General features: G+C 35.8%; 1 protein-coding gene across 15 annotated transcripts in view; it reads left to right on the forward strand.

The window, feature by feature from the left end:
* Positions 1-24,150, forward strand: part of MIPOL1 (mirror-image polydactyly 1) — a 251,042-nt gene that overhangs the window by 87,997 nt on the left and 138,895 nt on the right. For all 15 annotated transcript variants that reach the window (XM_019749153.2, XM_074328162.1, XM_074328165.1 and 12 more), the window contains 2 exons: positions 658-691; positions 951-1,121. In XM_019749153.2, the coding sequence (XP_019604712.2) occupies positions 658-691; positions 951-1,121 (205 nt within the window). The remainder of the gene's footprint in view (positions 1-657; positions 692-950; positions 1,122-24,150) is intronic.

The following is a 24,150-nucleotide window of genomic DNA, read 5'->3' on the forward strand; positions in this document are numbered from 1 at the left end:
TGTGACTCTTATAAGACAAAATGCATTTTTGAGGGAAACTAATTTGCTTTCTTTGTCCTTAAATTTAATAATTCTACATATGTCATGAAAAAGAGAAAAATAACATTAGTCATCTAAAAATGTGGCTCAATTTTGGTCAGCCTGTCTATATAGTATATTTGTTTTAACAAATAGGTAGCAGCAGGAGATTTTTAGATCAAATTTAGTGGTAATTATTTGTCGTTGCTTTTGACGTAACGTAGTTAAAATTTGTAATAAAAATACTTGCCTTGTTTTATTTGTGATGATATCCAAAAAACAGATGAAGTACAGTTTCGGGTAAGAATTGAAAGTCCAGGAATAAATATAGTGATGAAAATGAGTGCTTCTATCACTGGGGAACTTTCTTCATCTAAGCACATATGAACAATTGATCCTTGTAGTCATATATAGCAGTAAACATTAATAACTTAACAGTCTGAAGTCAGTGCAGAAGATATGGAGTATTATTGAAAGATGGAGTCGAGCAGGTGGCACTTTAATATGTTCAGTGTCATGGTTGACTCTAAAGACTAGTCGAATGAAATTACTTGAGGTTCTAAAGATTTAAAAAGCGAACTCATTTTGCTGCACTAAGGAAATGCTACTGATCAGGCTTTCTGTGTCCCTTTTTTCTAGGCTAGAAAATATTAACCCTGAAGAAAATGACATGGTAAGCCATTCTCTGAGGAGATTTCTTGATGTCAGTCTTATATCTTAGAGGCTTAAGTTCAATTGAGTGGGTTTCAAGAACTAAGATGTGGGAAAAAGAAGAATTGACACACTAATAATGTACATCTTTGCTGCAATATGAAAATTCAATAACTTCACTCAGTCAATTTACAATTCACATGTGCCTATTAATTAAAACCCTATATTAAATAAAATATATTAAAACTTCATGTCTGACTAACATATAATGGTGTTGGTAGACATTACAGGAATTACTGAACAGAATAAACAATGCAGACACAGGCATAGCTATTCAGAAGAATGGAGCTATAATTGTGGATAGAATCTACAAGACCAAGGCATGTAAAAAGAGAATAACGGCAGAAGAAATGAATGCAGTGATAGAAGAACGGGATGCTGCTTTGTCTCAGGTAACTGCATGTATCTGTGAAAGCATATACTACCATTTCCCCCCCTCCTTTACCATTAAAAATGATTTTCCCCAAATATTCTTACTTTAAATGAGTTCTTAGCATATGATTAATACCACAATCACAGATGTATTAAAATAATCACATATTTTGTTATTCAAATACATGCATCCTCATTTCTTAATAGTTGGCTTGTTATAAAAATATAGGTATGTTCTTTAAACTAATCACTTGTCTCTGAGACTTCTTGAGTTGCAGTTTTGAGTGGGCTGAGATGATGTCTTTCTTACTGTTTTATTCAGTGCCTTTTAGTAGATACTGATAAATGAATCAAATTATTAGTGTAATCTTTTCTTATCATTACTTATACCTTCCTGCTCTACCTGAAACCTGATGACCTCCCTGAGGACACTGCTTCCATTGCCGTCCTCTCAGATAGCGATTATATTTCCTCCCACAGCAGTTACGCCAGTGCACATGGAGGCTCATTCCTCGTTACTGTTTTTAGATCATTGTTCCTTTTTCCTCTCTAAACACCTCCAGCTTTGAAGCTCATGCATCAGATTGCACCACCCAGTACACACTCCTGTGTCGCTTCCCTCATTTCTTAAAAGACTTTAGGATCCATTTCACTGTCTCTTTCTTCAGCTTCCTCTTGTCATAATTCTTGATGATGTAAATATCTGTGTAGATGATTTTTCCAATATCCTGGCCTCTCATCTTGAATTTCTCTCCTCCAGTCATCATGTGTTCTACCCCACTTCTGCCACCCACCCTATGGTCATATCCTACTCGTGGTCATTCTCAGTCTCAATTTCACTACTTGCTATCTTTCCAGCTCATGTACTCTAGTACTCTAGCAAATTTTCAACTCCACTGGCACCTGTTTCTATTGACCTGACCACCTGTTTTCCTATCGCTCAAGCCTCTCCTGTCCTCACTTCACTGTCTCCCTAGCTTAGATTTCATGGTTTGCTCTAATTTTCACCAACTTGTATGTAGTATGACCTTAATTCTTTGGTCCTCTCTTCCTTTGCCAGGTCCTACTCACCTGGCAAAATCTAAGCCTCATAAATTTAACTTTCTGCCTGTTGTACACCTTCCCAGCTTTGTATGACAGGAGAATATCATACAAATTTGCCAACTGAACTTACCTTAAATTCATGACCACTGTCTTCAAGTAGGCCCGTGGTTGTCGTTCCTTGAGAATCTTGTTTTTTGTTAATCTATTCACTTTTTCCCTCGCAAGAGCTATTTTGTTTCTTCTCCTTTCTTAGATATCCACCTCTCCTTCCACATCAAAAAAAGAACTTCTGCTTGTCCCCATCATTTCATCCACCAGCCCACCCGCATTTGCACCCATATGTCCTGCCTTTTCCAGTTCATTTCTTTGTTTTACTACATGCATCTGTTTATATAGACACCCTCTCTATTCTGCACTCGTTCACAGCATTTCTTGCCTGCTTAAGGTATCATCTAGCCAGTTTTCCCTTTTCTCTCCTACTTCATAAAATGTTTCCTATTAGTTCATTTCTGTCATGTCTAAAATGCTTTAGTATCTTCTGTGGAAGTTTGGTAAGTCTTGGTCTACTTGTGGTTCACCCCTGCACTTTTCTCCTTCCCAAACTGAGAGCTATGGATTCAGTAGGGCCCTACTTTCGGCAGATCCTGTATTCTAGTGTTTGTCTCCTCAGCATTGTAAGACAGAGGAAAACTCCATTACTCTTTTCAAAGAGTTTAGGGCTTAGCTTTTTAACTTCAAACCCTATATAGGTTTGGGATTTAGCAAACAATTTGAGGTGGAATTCTCAGATCTCCAGTTTTGTGACTTCAGCCCTGTATAACTGCCAAAAGCTTAGGTGATTTCTCTGTCCTCCAGCAGGAGCCCTGTGTGTAGTCAAAGCCTGATTTCTCAGCCCCTTTGCCCATGCCCGAATCTTTAAAACTCAGGGAAAATGACTGCAGGTATTCACGTTACCTTTCTCCAGTTAACCCCTCCTGAGAATCTTAGTCACTCAGGTCATTGTTATAGCAGCAGCCACCTTATATCTTTTAAACTTTTTTTTTTTTTTTTAATTTAATCTGGCTTTCCTTGTTCTTGGCTGGAGCATTGTTCTGCCACAAATGATTCCATCCTAGCTAGATGTGGAGATCTGACATTCATCTTCAGGTTGGAATTGGAAAAAATCCTTAAACTTTTAAAATAGTCAACTGTTTTTACCATTTCGTGTCCTACCAAATGTATTTAATCTTGGATCATTCAATATATTGTTGAAGAGATAGCCGAAACTATTTTTATGTGCTTGGAAATAATTATAGGATAAACTCAAACATTTGCTTTTTTAATCACTTATTTTCTTAAGTTAACTAAAAATAAACACATAGAGCATAATTAAATATTGCTTGCCATTCATTCCTTCTTCCTCTCTTTCCTTTTCCCACTCCCTTTCATAGTATGAAATATGAAAAAATCAATACTGGGTAATATTTACTAACGTATTTTTATTTATAAATATGCATTATCTATCACTGCATATTTATTTTATTATGTTTTATGGAGAAGCTGCTTATTTTAATTACTTTAATTTGCATATTTAATTTGCATCATTTTAATTTTCAATTATTTTAATTTGGCCCAAATGGTATTCATTTTAATTTTTACGTTCTAATCATTATAAACAAACTTTTTTTTTTAACTTTATTTGTTTAAGTGTGTGTTTCCAGGACCCAGCAGCTCCAAGTCAACTAGTTGCTTCAATCTAGTTGTGGAGGGCGCAGCTCACAGTGGCCCATGTGGGGATTGAACTGGCAACCTTGTTGTTAAGAGCATCACACTCTAACAAAATGAGCTACCCGGCCACCCCATAAACATAAACTTTTGAATTACTGTCTTATAGTTCTGCATGAAAACATTTTAACATTAATTTTTAAAAACAAACTTTTTTTTTTAGACTAGTTTTAGATTTATAGAAATGTTTCAAAGATAGTACAGTCGGAGTGGCCACATACCTTTCACCCTGTTTTGGTTTCTCCTGATTTTGCCATCTCATATTCCTGTATTACGTTAATCAAAATTAAGAAATCCCATTGGTACATTGCTGTTAACTCCAGACATTATTCAGATTTTACCACTTTTCCATTAAAGTTCTTCTCTTCCAAGATTAAATCCAGGATATCATGTTGAGTTTAATCTCCAGTCTCTCCAGTCTCCTCTGCCCTATGACAGCTTTTTGGTCTTTCTTTTTTTCCCCCCTCCATGGCCTTCACAGTTTTGAGGATACTGGTCAAATATTTTATGAATTGTTTCTGAATTTGGGTTTGTCTAATGTTTTTCTTATGATTAGACTGAGATTTTGAGTTTTCAGAAAGTGTCACAGAAATGTCACCTTAATTTTAAAGCTGTTGTTTAGCATCAGATATTTTCTCATTGTACCATGTCTTCTATGTAGTATGTAGCTATTGGAAATCTTCAAGTTCAGTAAGAATTTCTTGATTTTGATACATTTATTACCTTTATTTTGCAAATCAAGTTACAATCACTTGTTTACTTGAACTGGCCTTGTTAAAATCCTTATTTTTTTCTTATTTATTCACCTTTTTCTATATCTTTTTCTGTTTTAAATGGAGAACTGAAAGCCTTAAAGGTTTTCATAGAATAAATTAAAAGTTTTATAATTATCATTTGTTCAGAGTTGTCTTACCAACCAATCCCACATTCTTTCTTCTTAGTCATTAAAAAAATTTTTTCCCCAATTAATATTCACAGGTTTTATTCAAATTATAGAAATACCTGTAATTAGAGGACAAAGGTAGAAACTTCCTTTTTTTTTCCCCACTAAGTTTTCTGGGATCTTAATATTCATAGGACCCTACAGGTTGTCTCATTAAACTACCCACTAAATTGAGGAATCTTATCTACGACTAATTTTCAATTTAGCCAAATATCTATTTCCTCTTAATGTCTAAACATTGGTACTAGTATTCGCCTCAGAGCATTTGACTGATAAATTATATTGCATCAAATATATTCAAACATCTGTGACTAGTAATGTCTTCAGTCATACAGACTTGTCTTGGATCCAGGTCAGACACCAGTAAGTAACAGAAGAATTATAGAACTAGTCAGGATTGGTAATTTATTAGCTTTTGGGGCTGACCTTATTGTGAGCTACATCATTCAAATAACCATTTGTATTAGCCTGGATTATCCAGAAAAGTTGAACCAATGTGAGATAGAGGTTTACTATGAGGAATTGGTTCATGCAGTTATGGAGGCTGAGAAATCCAAAATCTGCTGTCAGCGAGCTATATGTCCAAGAAAATCAATGGAATAGTTCCAGTCTGAGTTTCAGGCCTGAGAACCAGGATAGCCAATGATGTAAGTTCTAGTCCAAGTCTAAGTCTGAAGGCAAGAGAAGACCAAAATCCCAGTTTAAAGACAGAAAGAAGGAATTCTTTCTCACAAAGCCTTTTATTCTATTTAGGCCTCCTGTGGATGAGGCCCACCTACATTGGGGAGGGCAGTCTGTTTTACTTAGTCTGCTGATTCAAATGTTAATCTCATCCAAAAACAACCTCACAGGCACACCCAGAAATAATGTTTAATGAGATATCTGGGCATCCCATAGCTCACTCAGCTTTTCATGTAAAATTAGCCATCACACCATTCCTTGGGGCTCTGGATAAATTAGGCTAGTTTAGGCTAGTTTTGCTGTCCATGGACATGCATATATGGGCAGGGCCTTACAGCAGGAGGCCTTGGGCCTCACTGATACTTGTAGCTAACAGGATAATATTGGAGAGCTCTTTGTTGATTGGGCCCCAGCTGGAATGTATGTAGTTCAGGGGCCCAACCCGTGAGAGCTGAATAAATTAGGCATGGGAATGGGGGTTGGGATATGGACTTCACACAAATGAGCCAGGGGAGGTTGGTAAAATAAAATATGTTCAAAACACTAAAGCCGAGGCTTTGTCATCAAGACTTGGAATATAGCAGGGATGAAGGATGACAGTGGTAAATTCTGCATGTTTGGAATCGACTCCAGGCATAATGGATAATTTGCTTACGCCTCTTGAACTAATTTCATTCCCATATACTAACAAGAATAGGACGTTGATTGTATTGCAAGGCCTGATCATAATTAGTTCTTGAACTATGTGAAAAGGAGCTTGTATGGTAAAAACTTTATAGGATCAGAGCACTGACAGGCAAGACCAGAAACTAGCACTATTTTCTCTTTCCCAGGTTAAACATCTCAACATCTTTCAACCTTTCCCTGGTTTCCTTTTACTTTGTTGTCTTCTAGATGTTAGTTTCCCTTTGTTGGTCTATCAAGGATGAATTAGTGACCATAAATTTCTGTTACCTGAGCACCATGCAGAAAATCTTAACACATCACTAATTTTGGAAATGAGTTATTCTAAATATCTAATTCAATATCAGCCCTTTTAATTTCTGCACTTTTGTTTATTATTGTTGAAATACTTCCAAAACATGCATCTGCCTTCTTTAAACAAAAGATAGTTAGCACACCTTTTTTGATAGTTTATCACTTCATTTTTGTCAAATGCTATAACGAAAACTCTAGATGCTGAGATCCTTCAGGTCCAGAGTTGACAAATACAAAAAGCATGGAAGGACCAAGGGATAATCATCAGGGTAATTACAGAAGTCCTCTCACGTGAAACAATATCGACAAATATCTTCTTTGTGCCCACATTTTACCTTGTATCCTGTTAGTGTACTTGTCAAACTGCATTGTCATTAATTGTTTATGCCTTTCTACCCTACTAGCATGAAAATAGCATCTGTTTCTCTTTATCTGCATCTATCACAATCCTTAGGACGGTGTATGCACTTCATATATTTTTGTTAATGAACTGATGAGTTTAGCTATCTTAGACCTATTTCAGGATACACTGAACTAAAAGAAGTTAGTAAAGTACTATGCATTCATTCACATTTTATTGAGTACCTGTTATGTGCCTTGCATTGGGAACTCAGCAATGACCCAAATATAGCAGGTTCTTACTCTTTAGAAACTTACATTTTGATAATATATAGTGAACAAAGAAATAAAGAATGTTTAGGTAGTGATGTGAGAAAAATAAAAAGGTAACGGAGAGTGACTGTGATTGGTAGTGGGGTTGTCACTTTAACTAGGGTGAACAAGGCAGGCCTCTTTATCAACAGGAGTAGTTTAATTGGACTTGAAAGAGAAGGATCCAGCCATGCAAAGAACTATGGAAAGAGTGTCTGTCAGAAAAGATCCACAGTGCCCTGAGAGCGGGAATAAGCTTAATGTGTTTAAGGCACTGATATAAACGTACCAAGAAATAGGATTGAAGTGCAAGGATGATAGTAGCAAGTGGTGAAATAGAAGAGTTAGGCAGCACACAAACCTGTAAGGTCTTGTAGGACCTGGTAAGGAGTACAAATGATAACTAAATGCAGAAGATACTGAAGGAGAAAAGCTATTGCAATAGGGCAGGCAAAAGATGAAGCTGGTACTGGCTCAGAGGAGCAAGTGGAGATTTGGAGAGGTAGGCAGATTTGGGAAATATTTAAATAGTATAGTGAACAGGCCGTGAAGACAGATTGGATTAGGGAATAACGGAGTGGGAAGAATTAAGGCTGACTCCTCTCTTTTGGGTTTGAATGCTGTGTAGATGTTTGTTTCGTTATTTGTGATGGGCCAGTTTTGGGGAGGAGATCAGTATATTTGGGGAGGGAAATTACATTCTCTCTTGGATGTGGTATATTTGAGATGATTCTTAAAAATTCAAGTGGAAATATTGAGCAGCCACTAGGTTATTGCAGCCATCAGCATATACATAATTAAAGCTATGGGACTAGATGAAACTAAGGAAAAATCGTTGAGAAGAAAGAGGGCCTAAAAACCAAGCTCTGTGGTGTGACAGCATTTAGCGGTTACGCAAAGTAGGATGGGCCCACAAAGGAGACTGGAAAGGATGGCAAATGAGGTAGAAGGAAATTGAAGGGAGTTTGGTGTCAGAGGAGGCAAGAGAATAAAGTGTAAAAGATGCAAGTGATCAGTTCCCTTGAATGGTATAGAGGCTGAGCAAGATGAACGTGAATACAGTCAGCCTTCTGTATCTCAATGGCTACTCACCCGCAGATTCAACCAACTGCAGATGGAAAATATTTTTTAAAGTTACATTGTTGCTCTCTGTACTGAAGATGTACAGACTTTTTTTCTTGTCATTATTCTCCAAAACAATACAGTATAACAAGTATTTACATAGCATTTACTATACATTAGATATTATAAGTAATCTAGAAACCATTTAAAGTATACAGGAGGATGGTGTGTAGGTTATATGCAAATACTATGCCATTTTGTATAGGGACTTGAGCATCTGTGGATTTTGGTATCCAGAGGAGTCATGGGACCAATCTCCTGCAGATACCCAGGGTTGACTATAGTTATTTTTAGATTTATCACATGGAAGACATTCAGGGCCTTGACAAAATTTTGTCCAGGAGAGAGACCACATTGTAGTAGTTGGAGGAGAAAACAAAAAGAGAGGAAGTGAAGACAGTGGATGTAAACAACTTTTCCCCCCTATAATTAAGATATAAATTTTGACATGGAGAGGAAGCTTATATTGTCATGGAAGGATTTTTCTTTCTTTTGTTAATGGGAGATTCTAGGGCATGTAGTTGGTATGTGGATAGAAATGGACCAGGATAGAAGGAAAGGTGAATTTAAGGGAGAGAAAAGATAATTGCAGTAGGAAAGTCTCAGGGTAGATAAGTAAATTGAGAGGGGATAGGATCTAGAACCTAAGTGAAGGAGTTGTCTTTTGCTAGGAACAGGGAAACTACTTTCATTGTAACAGTAATACAAAAACCTTTGGATACATATGCTGGCAAGTTGATAAATTTAGGAGTGGGGTATCCACGTTTTTCTCAATGAAAATACTACTGTGTTTCCCAGAAAATAAGACCAACCCCTAAAATAAGCCCCAGTTAAGATCACCAGCCAGATGGACACATTTAGTACATTATGACAATGTTCCAGAAGAAGCTGACATAACTGTATTTAAATAAATGTAGATTGTTGTACATGAAAAAATAAGACATCCCCTGCAGATACTCCCTAATGCATCTTTTGGAGCAAAAATTAATATAAGACCCGGTCTTATTTTCGGGGAAACGTGGTAAGTTAATTTAGATATTCAGGATGATGGGTCAGTGGATGGTGCTGAAGATTTATAAAGAGGAGTGAGTTTGAAATTGTTGTCTTGGTTTGTGTGTAAATGAACATAACTAGAGAAACAGGATTGCCAGGCAGAGCAGAATGCCCATTTGAGAATTAGGGCAATGAATTTCAAGTGAAACCTGTCGGGAAAGTTGCATGATTTCTCCTAGCAGCATTCAGATCTTGAGTGCAGTGTGTTGTCGTAGATATTTGATTTTAAGTACAGTTGGGGTTTTAATGAGGAAAGGCCAGGGAGTCATTAGAGTGATGGGCCATGGACTCTCCCTTGCATAAAAAGGAAGAGGAATGATGAGTGGTGCAGACGGAACTGAGGAGAGTGTAGTGTCACAGAAGGCGGGATCCTGGCCAATAAAAAATTGGTAAGTCCATGTATTAGACTTCTTTGTTTTCCTATGAATGTTGTTTGTTGTGAATTGTAGTCGAGAAAAGGACACTTGAAAGAAAGATTTTGAAAGTATGGCAATTAGTGGCATCAATGTATTCCAGATATTTTTCTATGTAATTCTTATATGAGTTTATGGGAGAAAAGAAAAAACTAAATGGTGGATATTTTACCATATAATCAGCAGGAGAGGTCCAAAAGTGGTAAAAGAGCGGGAACATACCTGAAGAAAAGATGTAACTAATTTAGAAATTGAAAAACATTGAGGGATTTCCAGTCAAGATGACAGAGTAGGTAAATGCTGTGCTTGCATCCTCTTATAATACATCAAAATTACAACTAAACTACACACCAACCATCATTGAGAATCGCCTGAAGTCTAGCTGAACAGAAGCCCTACTACGGACATACAGAAGAAGCCACCTCAAGGAACAGGGTCAGAGACGCGGAATGGGCTGGTCCCACACCTGCGTGTGGCAGTTAAAAATTGGGAGGGATATCTCAGCTGCAGGGGTCCCAGCCTGAGGAGCGAGGGGTCCCAGCCCCATACCAGGCTCCCCAGCCAATGGTTCAAGTGCCATGAAGAGAAGTCTCTTCATGAGAAGAACTTCTGGCTGTGAAAACCAGTGGAGACTGTGGCTGAGTAGAACGGAGGGCGGTTAGAGTCACAGGCACTCCTCTTAAAGGGGCCACACACAGACTCACTCACTGATTGACTGACTCACTCACTCACTCTGAGCTCCAGCACTGGTGCAGCAGCTCGAAAGGTGCCAGGGGCATACAGGGGGGGAACTGAGCAAGGGCTGAAAGGGCAGCTTTCTCCCAGACAGAAGTGCTGGCAAAAGCCATCATTTCTTTCTCCAGCCCTCCTCCTCCTTAGCATGCAGATGCAGGTGGCCACCATAGCTGAGTCTCCATCAACCTGGCTAACACAGTTCAACTCCCTGGTGATTCCATGAGACCTCACCCCACCCAACTTGCAGACCCACCCAAGCCACTTCCATTGGCTTTTCCATACAAATGACCTGTCTTGACTCATTGTGAGGACTTTCCTAAAATCTTTCAAACATTCACAAAATCCAACAAGCAGAATCTGCCCTTGGCATAACCCGTACCTCTTACTAAGTGGCCCCAAGCCTGGCACTAGCAGCAACCAGTCTTGGTTTGTGGCTTGGTCTCTCATGGCACTTCCAAGCACAGTGCAGTTGGTTGCCATCTGCACAATGCTTTGTGGTTCATACCAGGTGGCCCTGGGCAGGGCACAGGCTTCAACTGAACTTGGCCTGCAGTGAGTTCCCTCCCAGAAGGCCCCAGGGCTGGCACACCCAGTAGCCAGCTTCAGACCAAGCCAACGACTACCCAGCTGGACACTCCGATAGGGCAGACTGAGAAGGCACCAGAGTCCTGCTAAAGTGATTCTTGCTCCATAGTGTTAGCTCCTGCACAATAGCTCCTAAATTGTAGTCACAGCCAGTCATCACAACCAGTCAGCCCAAGAATCAATCCCTCCCTTTGCTGCAACAACAGTAATCAAGGCTCAATTACAACAGGAGGGCAGACACAAGAGACACACCTGGAGCACCCAGCTCAGTTGACCAGGGAGAATGTGCCACTGGGCCCCATAGAACCTACTACCTAAGGGCACTCTACTAAGACCAGGAGACATAGCAGCCCTACCTAATACACAGAAACAAAAACAGGGAGGCAGCTAAAATGGGATCGAAACATGTCTGAAGTGAAAAAACAGAACAAAGCTCCAGAAAAAGAACTAAACAGAATTGAGACATGCGATCTACCAGATGCAAAGTTCCAAACACTTGTTATAAGGATGCTCAGTGATCTCAGAATTTCAACAGAAAGATAGGATACATAAAAATGGAGATAGAAAACATAAAACCATTCAGAAATGAGGAATAAACTGAAATGAAGAAGACTTTAGAGGTAATAAACAGTGGATTAGATGAAGTGGAGCATCAAATCAGTGATTTAGAAGATAAGGTAGCAGAGAACAGCAAAAAGAAAAAAGTCCCCCCAAAATGAGGATATTTTAAGGGGCCTCTGGGACAACATCAGGCATACCAACATTTGCATCATTAGGGTACCAGCAGAAGAAGAGAGAACAAGAAGTTGAAAACTTATTTGAAGAAATGATGAAAAATTTCCCTAACCTGGAGAAGGAAATACAAGCCCAGGAAGCATAGAGAGTCCTCCCAAAAATGAACCCAAACAGGCCCACACCAAGACGTACCATAATTAAAATGTCAAAGGTTAAAGACAGAAAAAAGCAGCAAGAGCAAAGCAGTTAGTCACCTACAAGGGAACTCCAGTAAGACTGTCAGCTGATTTTTCAATATAAACTTTGCAGGCCAGAAAGGATTGGCATGAAATATTCAAAGTGATGAAAATCAAGGACCTACAACTAAGATTACCCTGCAAAGCTATCATTTAGAATCAAAGGACAGATAAAGAGCTTCCCAGACAAGAAAATGCTAAAAGAACTTATCATCACCAACCAATATTACAAGAAATTTTAAAGGGACTTCTATAAGAAGGAGAAAAAAACAGACGAAAGAATCTGAATAATAAAATGGCAATAACTACATATCTATCAACAATTACTTTAAATGTAAATGCGCCAATCAAAAGGGTGGCTGAATGGATAAGAAAACAAGACCCTTACGTATGCTGCCTACAAGAGACACACTTCAGATCAAAAGACACACAGACAAAGTAAAGTGATGGAAAAAGAGATTTCCTGAAAATGGAAAAAAAAAAAATAAATGCTGGGATAGCAATACCTATACCAGACAAAATAGACTTTAAAACAAAGCCTATAATGGGGCGTCTTGTTAGCTCAGTTGGTTAGAGCGTGGTGCTCTTAACAACAAGGTTGCCGGTTCGATCCCCACTTGGGCCACTGTGAGCTGCGACCTCCACAACTAGATTGAAACAACTACTTGAATTGGAGCTGATGGGTCCTGGAAAACCACACTTAAATAAATAAAAGTTTGAAAAAAAAGCTATAACAAGAGACAAAGAAGGACCCAGTAATCCCACTTTGGGTTTCTGGGTATTTACCCAAGAAACTCAAAACTACTTTGAAGGGACACGTGCAACCATACGTTCATTGCAGTATTGTTTACAGTAGCCAAAATATGAAGGCAACCTGGGTGTGCCTGAATGGATGAATAAACAAGAAATAGTACATGTGTACAATGGAATATTACTCAGCCATAAGATGAACGAAATCTTGCCATGTGTATCAACACAACATGGATGGACATAGAGGGTATTGCACTGAGTGTAGTAAGACAGAGAAAGACAAATGCCATATGCTTTCTCTTGTACATATGTGGAATCTAAAGAACAAAAGAAACAAAACAAAAACTCATAGTTACAGAGAACATTTTAATGGTTGTCAGCTGGGAGGGGGATTGGAGGGGTAGGTGAAAAAGGGGAAGGAATTCAAAAGTACAAATTGGTAGTTACAAAATAGTCATGAGGTGTCAGTATTTTTAATTGTAGCAATTTTAGTGGGTGTGTAGTGGTATTTTATTGTGGCTTTAATTTGCATCTCCCAGTGGCGAAAGACGTTGACCACATTTTCATGTGCTTCTTGACCACTCATATTTTAAACATCTGTTCATGTCTTTTGCCTATCTTTTAATTGGGTATTTAACTTTTTATTACTGATTTGTATTAGTTCTCTATCTTCTAAAGTCTATTGTCAGATACATGTATTTAAGCATATTTTCTCCGTCTACTTCTTATTTATTTTCTTAATTCTATATGTTGATGTGCAAAAGTTTTCAATTATGATGAAGTCTAATACATTTTTTAAATGTATGTTGTCTAAGAAATCTTTCTTCACCCCAAGATTGCAGAGATACTGTCCTGTTTTCCTCTACAAACTTTATTGTTTTAGTTTTTCTTTCAATCTGTGATTTACTTTGTGTATAGTATAAGATAAAGGTTGTCATTCTTTTTTTTAACAGGTTACTATTCAGTTATTCAGCACTATTTGTTGAAAAGATGGGGTTTTTTCACCCATTGAATGGTTTTTGTGCAATATTTTAAAGATTAGTTGATCATATAAGTTTGTGTCTGTTTATGGACATACTGTTTTATTGTAATGGTCTGTTTGTCTGTCCTTACGCCAGTGCTCCAGTGCTTTGATGGCTGTGAATTTTGATGTCAGACTTTGAAAATCCTCCTACTTTGTTCTTTTCTAAAGTTTTTTTAGTTATTATAGTTTGTTTTTATTTTCCTGTAAATATTAAAATCAGATTTCCAATTTCCATAAACAGCCTGTTGCGATCTATAATTAAACTTCTAGATCATTGGAATGAAAGGGTATTGAATCTTAACAATTTTCAGTTTTTCAGTCTATGGTATTTCTCACAATCTTCTTAGTATTAATAAATGCACCACATGATATAAATTATAAGAATCTTAAAACAGTCAAATTCCATTTGTCTTCATCCTTTTGCTATATTAACGCATTTTTATATTTATTTTTATTCACATAATAAATTGTCTTTCAAAGACATTATGAGAAATAAAAATATATTCTATGTTTAGTATACATTTATCATTTTAGGTACTTTTTATTTCTCCATGTTGGAATGAATTTTCATTTTGTGTTATTTTCCTTAACTTGAATAACATTTTTTTTGCATTTTATTTCTTCATTTCTTCTTCCCTCTCTTTTCCTCCCTCTCTTTTCTAATATATATCTGCTGCTGTTGGATTCCATTCTCATTTATCTGAATTTATTTTTATTTCATCCTCATTTTTTAAAGATACATTGACTAGATATTTATGGATATAATATATAAGCTAGACATAAGAGACACCCGACAGGATCTCCTATATTCCAGATATATTCCTTCTTACCCCCCATTGTATAATAGCTACCCAGTTTCCCCTTGGTAGTCAGGATGTGTTACCCCAGGCAGTTCAGTAACCTCTTTTGTTACACATTGATTCAGAGGGATGAGGAGTCCTAACAAGCAGGGAGGCAGTTTCAACTTCCAGTTTAATGGAATTTTGTTAGTCTTTAGGTGCAAGTTTTTCTTTGGAACTAAGATCACTGTATTAGCAGAACCTCAGTTTGCAGAAATGGAAAGCAAAAATTTTGCTAGCGGATCATTAGGTGTAATAGTGAATGAAGCCTCTCCCATTTCTACCCCTTGATTCCTGAACCTGTAAATACTGTCTGTGGATTTAAAAGCACCATGTCATACTCTGATATAGAGCATATACATAGTCCTGGAAAACCTTACCCTAGCTCCGCAAGGGATTGCCACTGACCTGGCGCTATAACCAAACCTTCAGAAATCCATTCCACTGTTTTATCATGCTGGCTGCATCAGGATAACAGGAGCATGGTAAGGTCAGTGAATTCCATGAGCATAAGCCTGTTGCAAACACAATTTGCTGTGAAGTGAGTTCCCTGATGAAAACAATGGTGTGTGGCATCCCATGGTCATACAGACATTCTGTAAGTCTGTGAATGGTGGTTTTTGCCCAAGCACTGAATTCAGGGAAGACAAATCTATATCCAGAGGACATGTTTATTCCAATAAGAACAGTAAAGAGAAAATTTAGTAGGAAGGTAGCATGCAAGGTGGTGATCCAAAAGTAGTTTTGGAGTGAAGGATTAAACAACTAAGAACAAGGTACTAGTTGTGGGTATTGTTTGAAGGTAGATTTTATTAGAATAAATGAGTCAAGAAATTGTGAGACAAGAGTGTTGTGTGGGTGACTCTTGCTTTTGTCTAGAATGTTGGCCAGAAATTTTCTTTTAAAGTGTGAGAAAGTAACATTGGTTGTTAGATCACAGTGGCACAGATGGGAACCAAGTCATCTAGATGAGTGCTTCTCAAACTATTATAGCTGTGGGGAAGGACCAGTTTTTAAAAATTATTTTTCCAGTGTGTTACAGACCACAACGTTTATAACATCATAAAACTGAATTACCAAAAAATGAAACAAAAAAATATATAAACATGCAACATTCAAGTATACAAAGGCCATAAAGTTGCAATGTGCAATTCCTCTAAAATATTTCTTTGCTTCCTCTGAATTTTAGTACTAGCTTAATCGCAGAATCAGTTTCAGACCAGTACTTGCCTCTGGATCACACTCTAAATGGATAAGAGAAACTTGAAAAGTGAAAGCGTTGTGTCATAAAGGATTCATGGGCTGGAAATGACAGTTGGGAACCAGGAAAATGCAAGTCCTTATTTGCTGCCTCTGGAGTAACAGCATGTGAAAGGACTACTAGAGATGGTTCAGAGGGGTGTCACAGGAAATGAGGTGGTTTTTTATTGAGCTGAGGAAATAAAGGGGATTAAGCTTAAGAATATGTGGAAGTATCTTAATGAAAAAATACTTCCAAAGCCCACAGATGGCAAAAGTACAAGGGAGGTAGTAGGTAAGAGAAAAAGCTAAGCCAGAAGACTTTTGTTGACTTGAGGGGAGTTGAATATAATATAGACTGTTTTCACTGAGATTGCTCTCAAATTAATCACTGCTAAATGGTTTGGATGATGTTCCTGGCCTTGCATTTGAACATCAATAAAATAATTTAAAGAACATTAAAAAAATAGTTTTTTAAGTGTAAATGATTGACAACATTGAAAAACTAGGAAGAGAACTGTCCCAACTTTCCAAAGCTTTCATTACAGTAATCAACAATTATCAGTCCACAAGTATTTACTCGTTTTCTATGGAGAACACTAATCATATTTACATATTCAAAGATAACTAGGGTCTTATCTCTGAAAGAGAATGACTTTTATGTAATACTCAACTTGTTGATGCCTCCATTTGTCATACAAGTTTTTAGTTTTTCTCCTGTTGTAATCTTAGAAGTTGGAATGGCTTCTGGTAGGCTTTAACAGTGTTTGGGCAATACTCATTATACAACAAGAAAATTAACAATGAGCACTTAAGTAATGACAGCTCTATTGGGATTACAACACTTATAATAGCAAACAAACAAAGTTTGTAAACCAAGAGGAGGCATCTGTGATTCCAGGAACAAAATAACTGAAAAAGAGCTTAATAAATGATTGAACTGTGGCTACCATCCAGTGAGTACTGATACTATTTCCTGAACTCTGCTTTTTCACAATAGTATTAGAAGCATCTCTATCCTTTTATGCAATAACTGCCAACTTAACATTTAGGTTATACTGTTGTTTGTTTATGGATTTTGACAAAATCCATTGAAGTTTACTTAAGAACCAACTCATTACCATGGTATTATTTATTGAAGTTTGTTTTCCTGACCATTCGCTAACTACAGGGTTCAGCATTGCAAGGTTATAACCATACAAAAAGGATCAAAATACCACATCCTAGTAGTGGCATTACCAGACAAGGAAAGTCATCATCTTAGAAATAAATGCCTTTGCAACACTGAAGGGATTTTATAAATTGAATAAGCTAGATCCGACTTTTTTCATGTGGTAATTTTATAATTATCGTTATTTTAATTATTTCAGTTATAAAATATTCTTATACATTTTACTTTTTGGTTACTCACATTAAACTACAGAAATGCAGTAGTTTTCTGATAAATTCATATCAAAACAAAAATACAGAACAGTTTTAGAATTGTTGTTATTGAAATTGAAGAGAAAGGTAATGATCATAACTTTTAATTAAACTATTAGAATTGTAATCTCAAATCTACTTAAGATTTTAGGTGACCATCTTAAACATCTGGAAACTACCACCAAGTATTGTTAAATTTTATACTGACATACCGGGGGAGCCAAAAAAATGTATACACATGACTTGTATTCATCTTTTGCTATCAGTATTACAATTTTAATATAGTTTTTTTCCTTTCTTAAAATGTGTATACAGTTTTTTTGGCACCCTATGTATTTTTAACTCAGCTTGAAAGTATTAAGTATAATTATGAATCCATATAATTAACAATTAGTAATATAATTGATAAGTCTTACAATAGATGTGAGGTATAATAGCCTTGGTATTCAGATTGCCATTTTTTCTTGTTAGACCTAATGGCTACCCCAGCCATTGAGATCCTGAGAAACAGTGGTTATGATAGAAGGGGTGCCTCTTCCCAGTACAGCAAATACTACCAAAATCAAGGGGCTATGTGGCTTTTATTTTTGGCCCTCCAATTTTTGGCGACCTATTTAGATTACTTTCTTGGATTTATCATCCTACCCTTCCCTTATTTTAACCCTCGCCCCACCCCAGAACAAGGTGCTTATGGCTAGTTAGAATACATAGCCAGAGAATTAGGATGCTAGAGAAAAGACGTCAGAAAGGGATAGGTTGAGCAGAAAAGTGTTATGTTAGTTTTGACTGGCTTTTGTGTTCAGGGAAGTGTTAGTTGCATTTAAAGGGCTAAAAGGGGGGAGACGTCGGGAATATATTGAATTTTTAAATCTCTTTTAGATCCTTGTGTTTCTACCAGCTCACATGTTAGGAATCATTTCTAAACATGTTCTAATTAAAATCCAGAAGAGGTGATTTCGTACTTTGTTACTCAGTAACCACATTTGGTAGGTTGGCAGTCTCAAGTTATTAGATGCTAAGTAAATAAAGACTATTACCAATTTACTTTAAATTTACATAATTTAGTAATTATTATCATTTACATATTATAAACTTTGGGGGGAAATTTCACTGCTAAGGAAATGTTTAGGAATTTGTGTACTGAATTTTGTTTCCTGTTAACTGTTCTGGAAAATCACCAACTTTACAAATACTACCATGTTTCCCCGAAAATAAGACCTAGCCGGACCATGGGCTCTAAAGCGTATTTTGGAGCAAAAATTAATATAAGACCGGGTCTTATTTTGCTATAATATAAGACTCGTTCTTATATAACATAATATAATATGAGACCGGGTCTTATATTAATTTTTGTTCCAAAAGACTCATTGAGCCTATGGTCCGGCTAGGTCTTATCTTTGAGGAAACACGGTAGGAAAAAGATATATTGAAAGTTACAGGAAATTGGAAATTAGAAGGAAAAAAGTTTTCATTGGGTATTCACTTTGAAACAAATGAAAACTTACCACTCCAGTCAGTCAGTTTCTGTACTGCAGGAACCTTTTCCTGAACAAGAAAAATTGCTTTTGGTGCCTTGAAAAACAATACAGGCTTCTAGCCATGGCAGAGTAATTATTACCAATCATACCATCCCTCAAAAACCAATTATAAAATGGAGGGGTGGGGTGAATGCATGAACAGCAGGTGCACAGGAATGCAAAGAGGTGGCACAGTGATTCCCCTGGCATCATGCCCCGAGGCGCTCTTGCTGACTCAGGAAGGTCGAATCCAGGCAGAACCCTGGTTTTGCTGCAGTAAAGAAAAAATTTAAGTCTAGGTATTTGAAGCAGCTACAATTTGCAGAAGATAATATTAAATAAGAGGAACCGTATGCCTATGTTTGGAAAGGGTGGAGTGGGGACACCAGTTAGCTCTGTAGATTCGCCTTTAGTCCTTGTCCAGGAGTCGTGCTGTCACGCCCTTGGTTTACATGCATGTGGTGCAGGAGCATGGCCACAGCGCTAAGTCAAATGAAAGGCTGGAGTGGACAGGCCTTGCTGAGCACCTTCAGCGTTCATTTGCTTCTTCCTTAGCATAAGGACTAAGCTCAAATGCAGTGCTGTTCAATAAGACATTCTACAATAATGGAAATGTTTTCTGCATTATTCAGTTTAGTAGCCATGCACTGTGGTTTCTGAAATTAAAACTACTGACAGTAGCACATATTGGTAAGAAAGTGCAGCAACCAAAACTCTAATAGTGTAAAATGGTACAACCCAAACTCTAATGGGAGTGTAAAATGGCACAACCAAAACTAATGGAGACCACTTCATGGACAGTGTAGATGCCTGACCACTGCACTGTACACCTGAAGCTGAAGCTGAATAATACTGAATGTCAACTATAATTTAATATATATAGTCACAGGATGTGGAGTACAGCATAGGGAATAGAGTCAATGGAATTGTAACAGCTATATACAATGTCAGAGGGGTAGTAGATTGGGGGACAGGGGTTATCACTTTGTGAGGGGTGTAAATTTCTAACTATTACATTGTTTTGTTCACCTGAAATGAATAAAAAAATAACAAAAACTTAGAACCTAAATCATACACAAACTGATCATCAATAGTCCTGTAAACTGTGTGAATTAGATTCTATAGAGACACTGGTATTTATATTGTTATATATTTGCTACTTATTGTTTATTTCTATTGTAAAGATAGCTAAGTAGTCAATAAAAAAGAAAATGCAGAGAAAAAAAAAGCTAACAGAAGTGTAAAATGGTGTAACCAAAACTAATGGGAGTGTAAAATGGTACAACCAGTTCTGAAAACTGCTTGGCAGTTTCTATACTATATCTACTAGAATAATATCTACTTTGTGACCTAGGAATTCCATTTCTAGGTATTTATCCAAGGAAAACAGAAACGTGTATGCTGTAAGACTTTTAGTGGAATGTTTATAGAGCATTCATAATATCCAAGTACTGAAAACAACTCAAGTGTCACTTCATTAACAGGAAAACAAACAAATTATGATACATTATTTAGTAGCATATGCCTTTAATTTTATAAGGAAAATAATACAGAAAAAATATTTCTTCAAATGAAGTTTACAATCATTTATTTAATAAACATGCACAAGATAGCTATCCGTAACAGTTTATACAAAGGAGAAATAGATGTATTTGGCATTTTCATATGATGACCTGAAATTTTACACACAGTATATTGTTGTATATGCATACATAAATATATATATGTTAATATACTAATATGGGTATATAAATGTGTATGTGTATATGTGTACACAGACATATGTAGCCTTTGTAAGACCATTTAAAAGAAAACACTTCCAATGGTAATAAAAGAATGGTTATTTTTTGTTTTGCATTCCTAAAAAAGAACATTATGATTTTGAATACTGTATGAACTCTAGAATGTGCAATTAAAAGGTGAGAAATAATTGCCTAGGTAGTTTCCATTAATGTAGCATATATTTTGTTGGGTATGAATGAACTGAGTTAAAAGGTAATTCTATATACTAGCTAGTCAATGTTTCATTTTAATCTATGTTGACTATTTCCTAATACCAGCTCTATGTACTAAAAAAATTATCACTAGTTGCTCAAAGTTCATATTTTAAAATGTCATTATCATTAACTTTTTCTGTAGTTGTTTCCATTCCTTTTGCTGTTGTACATATTTGTGTATACTATGTATTTTGTTGATAAACTAAATTACACTTTTTGTATTTGAATCCTACTTATAGTTGCATGACTTTGAAGAAGTTATTTATTATTTTCTGCTTCCTTCTCTGTAAGATGGGATAATAATGGGTAGCTCATAGGGACCGTGTATTTACTGAATTAATACAGGTAAAATGCTTAGAACAGGGCCTGGCACATACTAATTTCTCACTAAGAGTTGATTGACTATCATTAATAATATGTGTGTTAACCTTTATTCTGAAATAGAGATGCAAACCACAGTTTTTTAAATGAATAGCTTCTGATGAATACAGCTAACATAATAATCTTAAATAGCATTACAAAAATGGTACTTTAATAGCATACTAAATAAATACCTGTATACATGCTGATACCTTTTTAAATAATTGTCATGTTTACTAATGCTTTTACTTTGTGGTTTCAAATGTTTCTTTAAATTTATCTTTTTAAATAATATAATAGCTTAAATGAGTATAAAATACTGTATCTGTTATTAAACCTCTAGTGATTACTTTCGTATGGTGTTTTTTAAATGTTTCTATACAATTAAAATATATACATGTAAATATATAGAAACATGTCATTGCCTGGCATGTTGCCTGGTGGGTGCTGGTGTATTGCCCAGTGGATGGATGCTCAGTGAGTATTTACTGAATAAGTTATGTTTTACACACACACACACACACACACCAGCTGCATCAGATGTGGTTTTAGAGACTCATTCACATGATCATTGTTTTTCTTCTTTAATCTTTAGTATTTTTAAACCTCTCTGAATTGTATAAATATTCCTTTAAACCAAGTTGTTCATATTTTGCCAGGGCTTTGAAGAAATAAGTTACCTTTTTGCACTTGAAAACGCTTTATTCCAGTTTATTGTAATGTGAGAAAAGCATTCTAGTTATTATTTTTAAATCTAAAATGAAGTGATTTTTTAAAAAATTTTCTAAATGAAGAAAAATAAAAACTTATTATATAATCCTAAGTGATTCCAAACATCTGCAGTTCCAAGTACATAATTCACAGTGACACCAAAGTTTAGTTTCTGTTTTGACTGGAGGAATCTGGTATTATTTTTTGTCTGCAAAGGAAAGAGTTGTATAGCATCCAAGTGGGAAGATGTTTGATTGTAATACAATCAAAATGATTTGTGACTGAAAGAGAATTGTAGAGGAGGAGAAACAGCAGCTGTTAAAAACTTAGACAATATTAGAGAACTTTTTGTTAAAAAATTAAAGCATGTTATTTTTCAGAAAGTAAACATAAAGTAAAACAGAATCATAATGTATTGTCAGCTTGATGAAATTTTTCAGAATTCACAAGTAAGAGGAAATTACTGGTGAAAACAGATTTTGTAGTAAATATGGGTCAGTTCATTTTATAAAAATTTGCTATCGATTTTTTGTTTTATATGTTAATATATGTTTATGTGTTATATGTGTTTTATATGTTTTTATACGTTGTAGAATTAGTTTTGTTTGTTTAAAGAGGCAAATTTAATCTTTTCTATCAATGAGTTTAAAAAGCATAGAGTTATGAACCTATGATTTGTTCACCTTGCAACAACTATCCATCTTTTAAATCTATATTTCCCCACTCACTTACTCCTTCTCATATTATTTTCAGGGAAATAACAGACAAAATATCTTTTTGACATGTAACTTTTGCATATTTTTAAAAGATACGGACTATTGTTTAAAACAGAAACACAATACCATTATCACCCGAAAAACATGAACAATAATTCTTTAACAATGTGAAACATCTAATTGGTTTGCAAATTTAAATAAGCTTAAACGTCATAACCTTTTCCTCTTTGTTTTGAATCTGTATCTAAATAAGAAACACAGTGCAAATGATTGTATTGACTCTTATTTTTAGCTTTATGATCAGTTTTATTTATTTTTCAATTGCAGTTGACATTCAGTATTTTTTAAATTAAATGTTTTGGGGTGACAATGATTAGTAAAATTACATAGGTTTCAAGCGTAGAATTCTATAATACATCACCTGCAATATATCACGTTGTGTGCTCACCACCAAATTGATTCTTAACACTTTATAGATTCATTCCCCTTCTATTTTTTCTCTCGGAATTTATATTTTAATAAGTCTTAATAAATTTTCTTTAAGAGTTTCCCAGTTTATTCTTTGCATCTCTGTAGTGTCACTGAATAAGTCCTTCTCTTCTCCTGTAAATATGGCAATTGAACCTAGTGGTTTAATCAGATTTAGATTTGTTTTTATTAGCAAGACTGCCTTACAAGTGGTTTTATGTTGTTTCATCTGGCAACACATGTTGGGCTGTGAATGAACTATGGTTTTAGCGGATCTCAGTGTCTAGATCTCTTAGTATATTAATGGTTTCAAAATTGTGATGTTCTAACATTCCCTTTTTTAAGCTTGAATACATCTATAGGCATCATCTTATCTATTGTTTGATTACCTGTTGTTAAAGTTGATATAAGAAAGGATGGATAAATTCTTGGCTTATTATATTCCCCAACAATGACAATTAGGTGTTTACATTTTTAATTATAATTATAAACTCAATAATTTGAACATATTCTATGTGTCTCAATATATTGCAGTTACTATCCTTATTGATGTTGAAATTGTCTTATCTTTAGCTAGTGGGAAGCTTTTCAAGTTGGCTTCTGAGTCTTTCTGAGTTTCTTTGATAGCTCCTCTGTTTTGATAGTTAATATGAAGCTTCTGCCAAGGACAGATGTTCCTGGGTTATATTACCTTTCTTGTCTGAGATCTGGAGTCAGCCATATATCCACAGAGTCCTTTATTTTTAGTCAGAAATGGTACTTGGAACCTCCAGTCTAGGTGCTAGGAGTATTCATTGCTACTGGATTTCCAATTGGCAGAACTAGAAAATACATACACACTTTTTTTTTTTAAAGATAAGGCTCTGTATCTTCATACTGATACTTTAAATTCTGAATTAAAGGATGTTTTAATCTTTTGATTTTATCTTTTGTGGTGAGAATCCTAATTCTCAAAGATTCTGACAATATACAGATAACAAGCGCTTAAAATTCAATTTGAGTATTAAAATTTTTTAAAGTATAAAAGACAAAAGAAAACCACTAGGTCAAATTCATGTATTAGAAC

This window comes from Rhinolophus sinicus, linkage group LG03 (assembly GCF_036562045.2).
Source record: "Rhinolophus sinicus isolate RSC01 linkage group LG03, ASM3656204v1, whole genome shotgun sequence".
NCBI classification, from domain to species: Eukaryota; Metazoa; Chordata; class Mammalia; order Chiroptera; family Rhinolophidae; genus Rhinolophus; species Rhinolophus sinicus.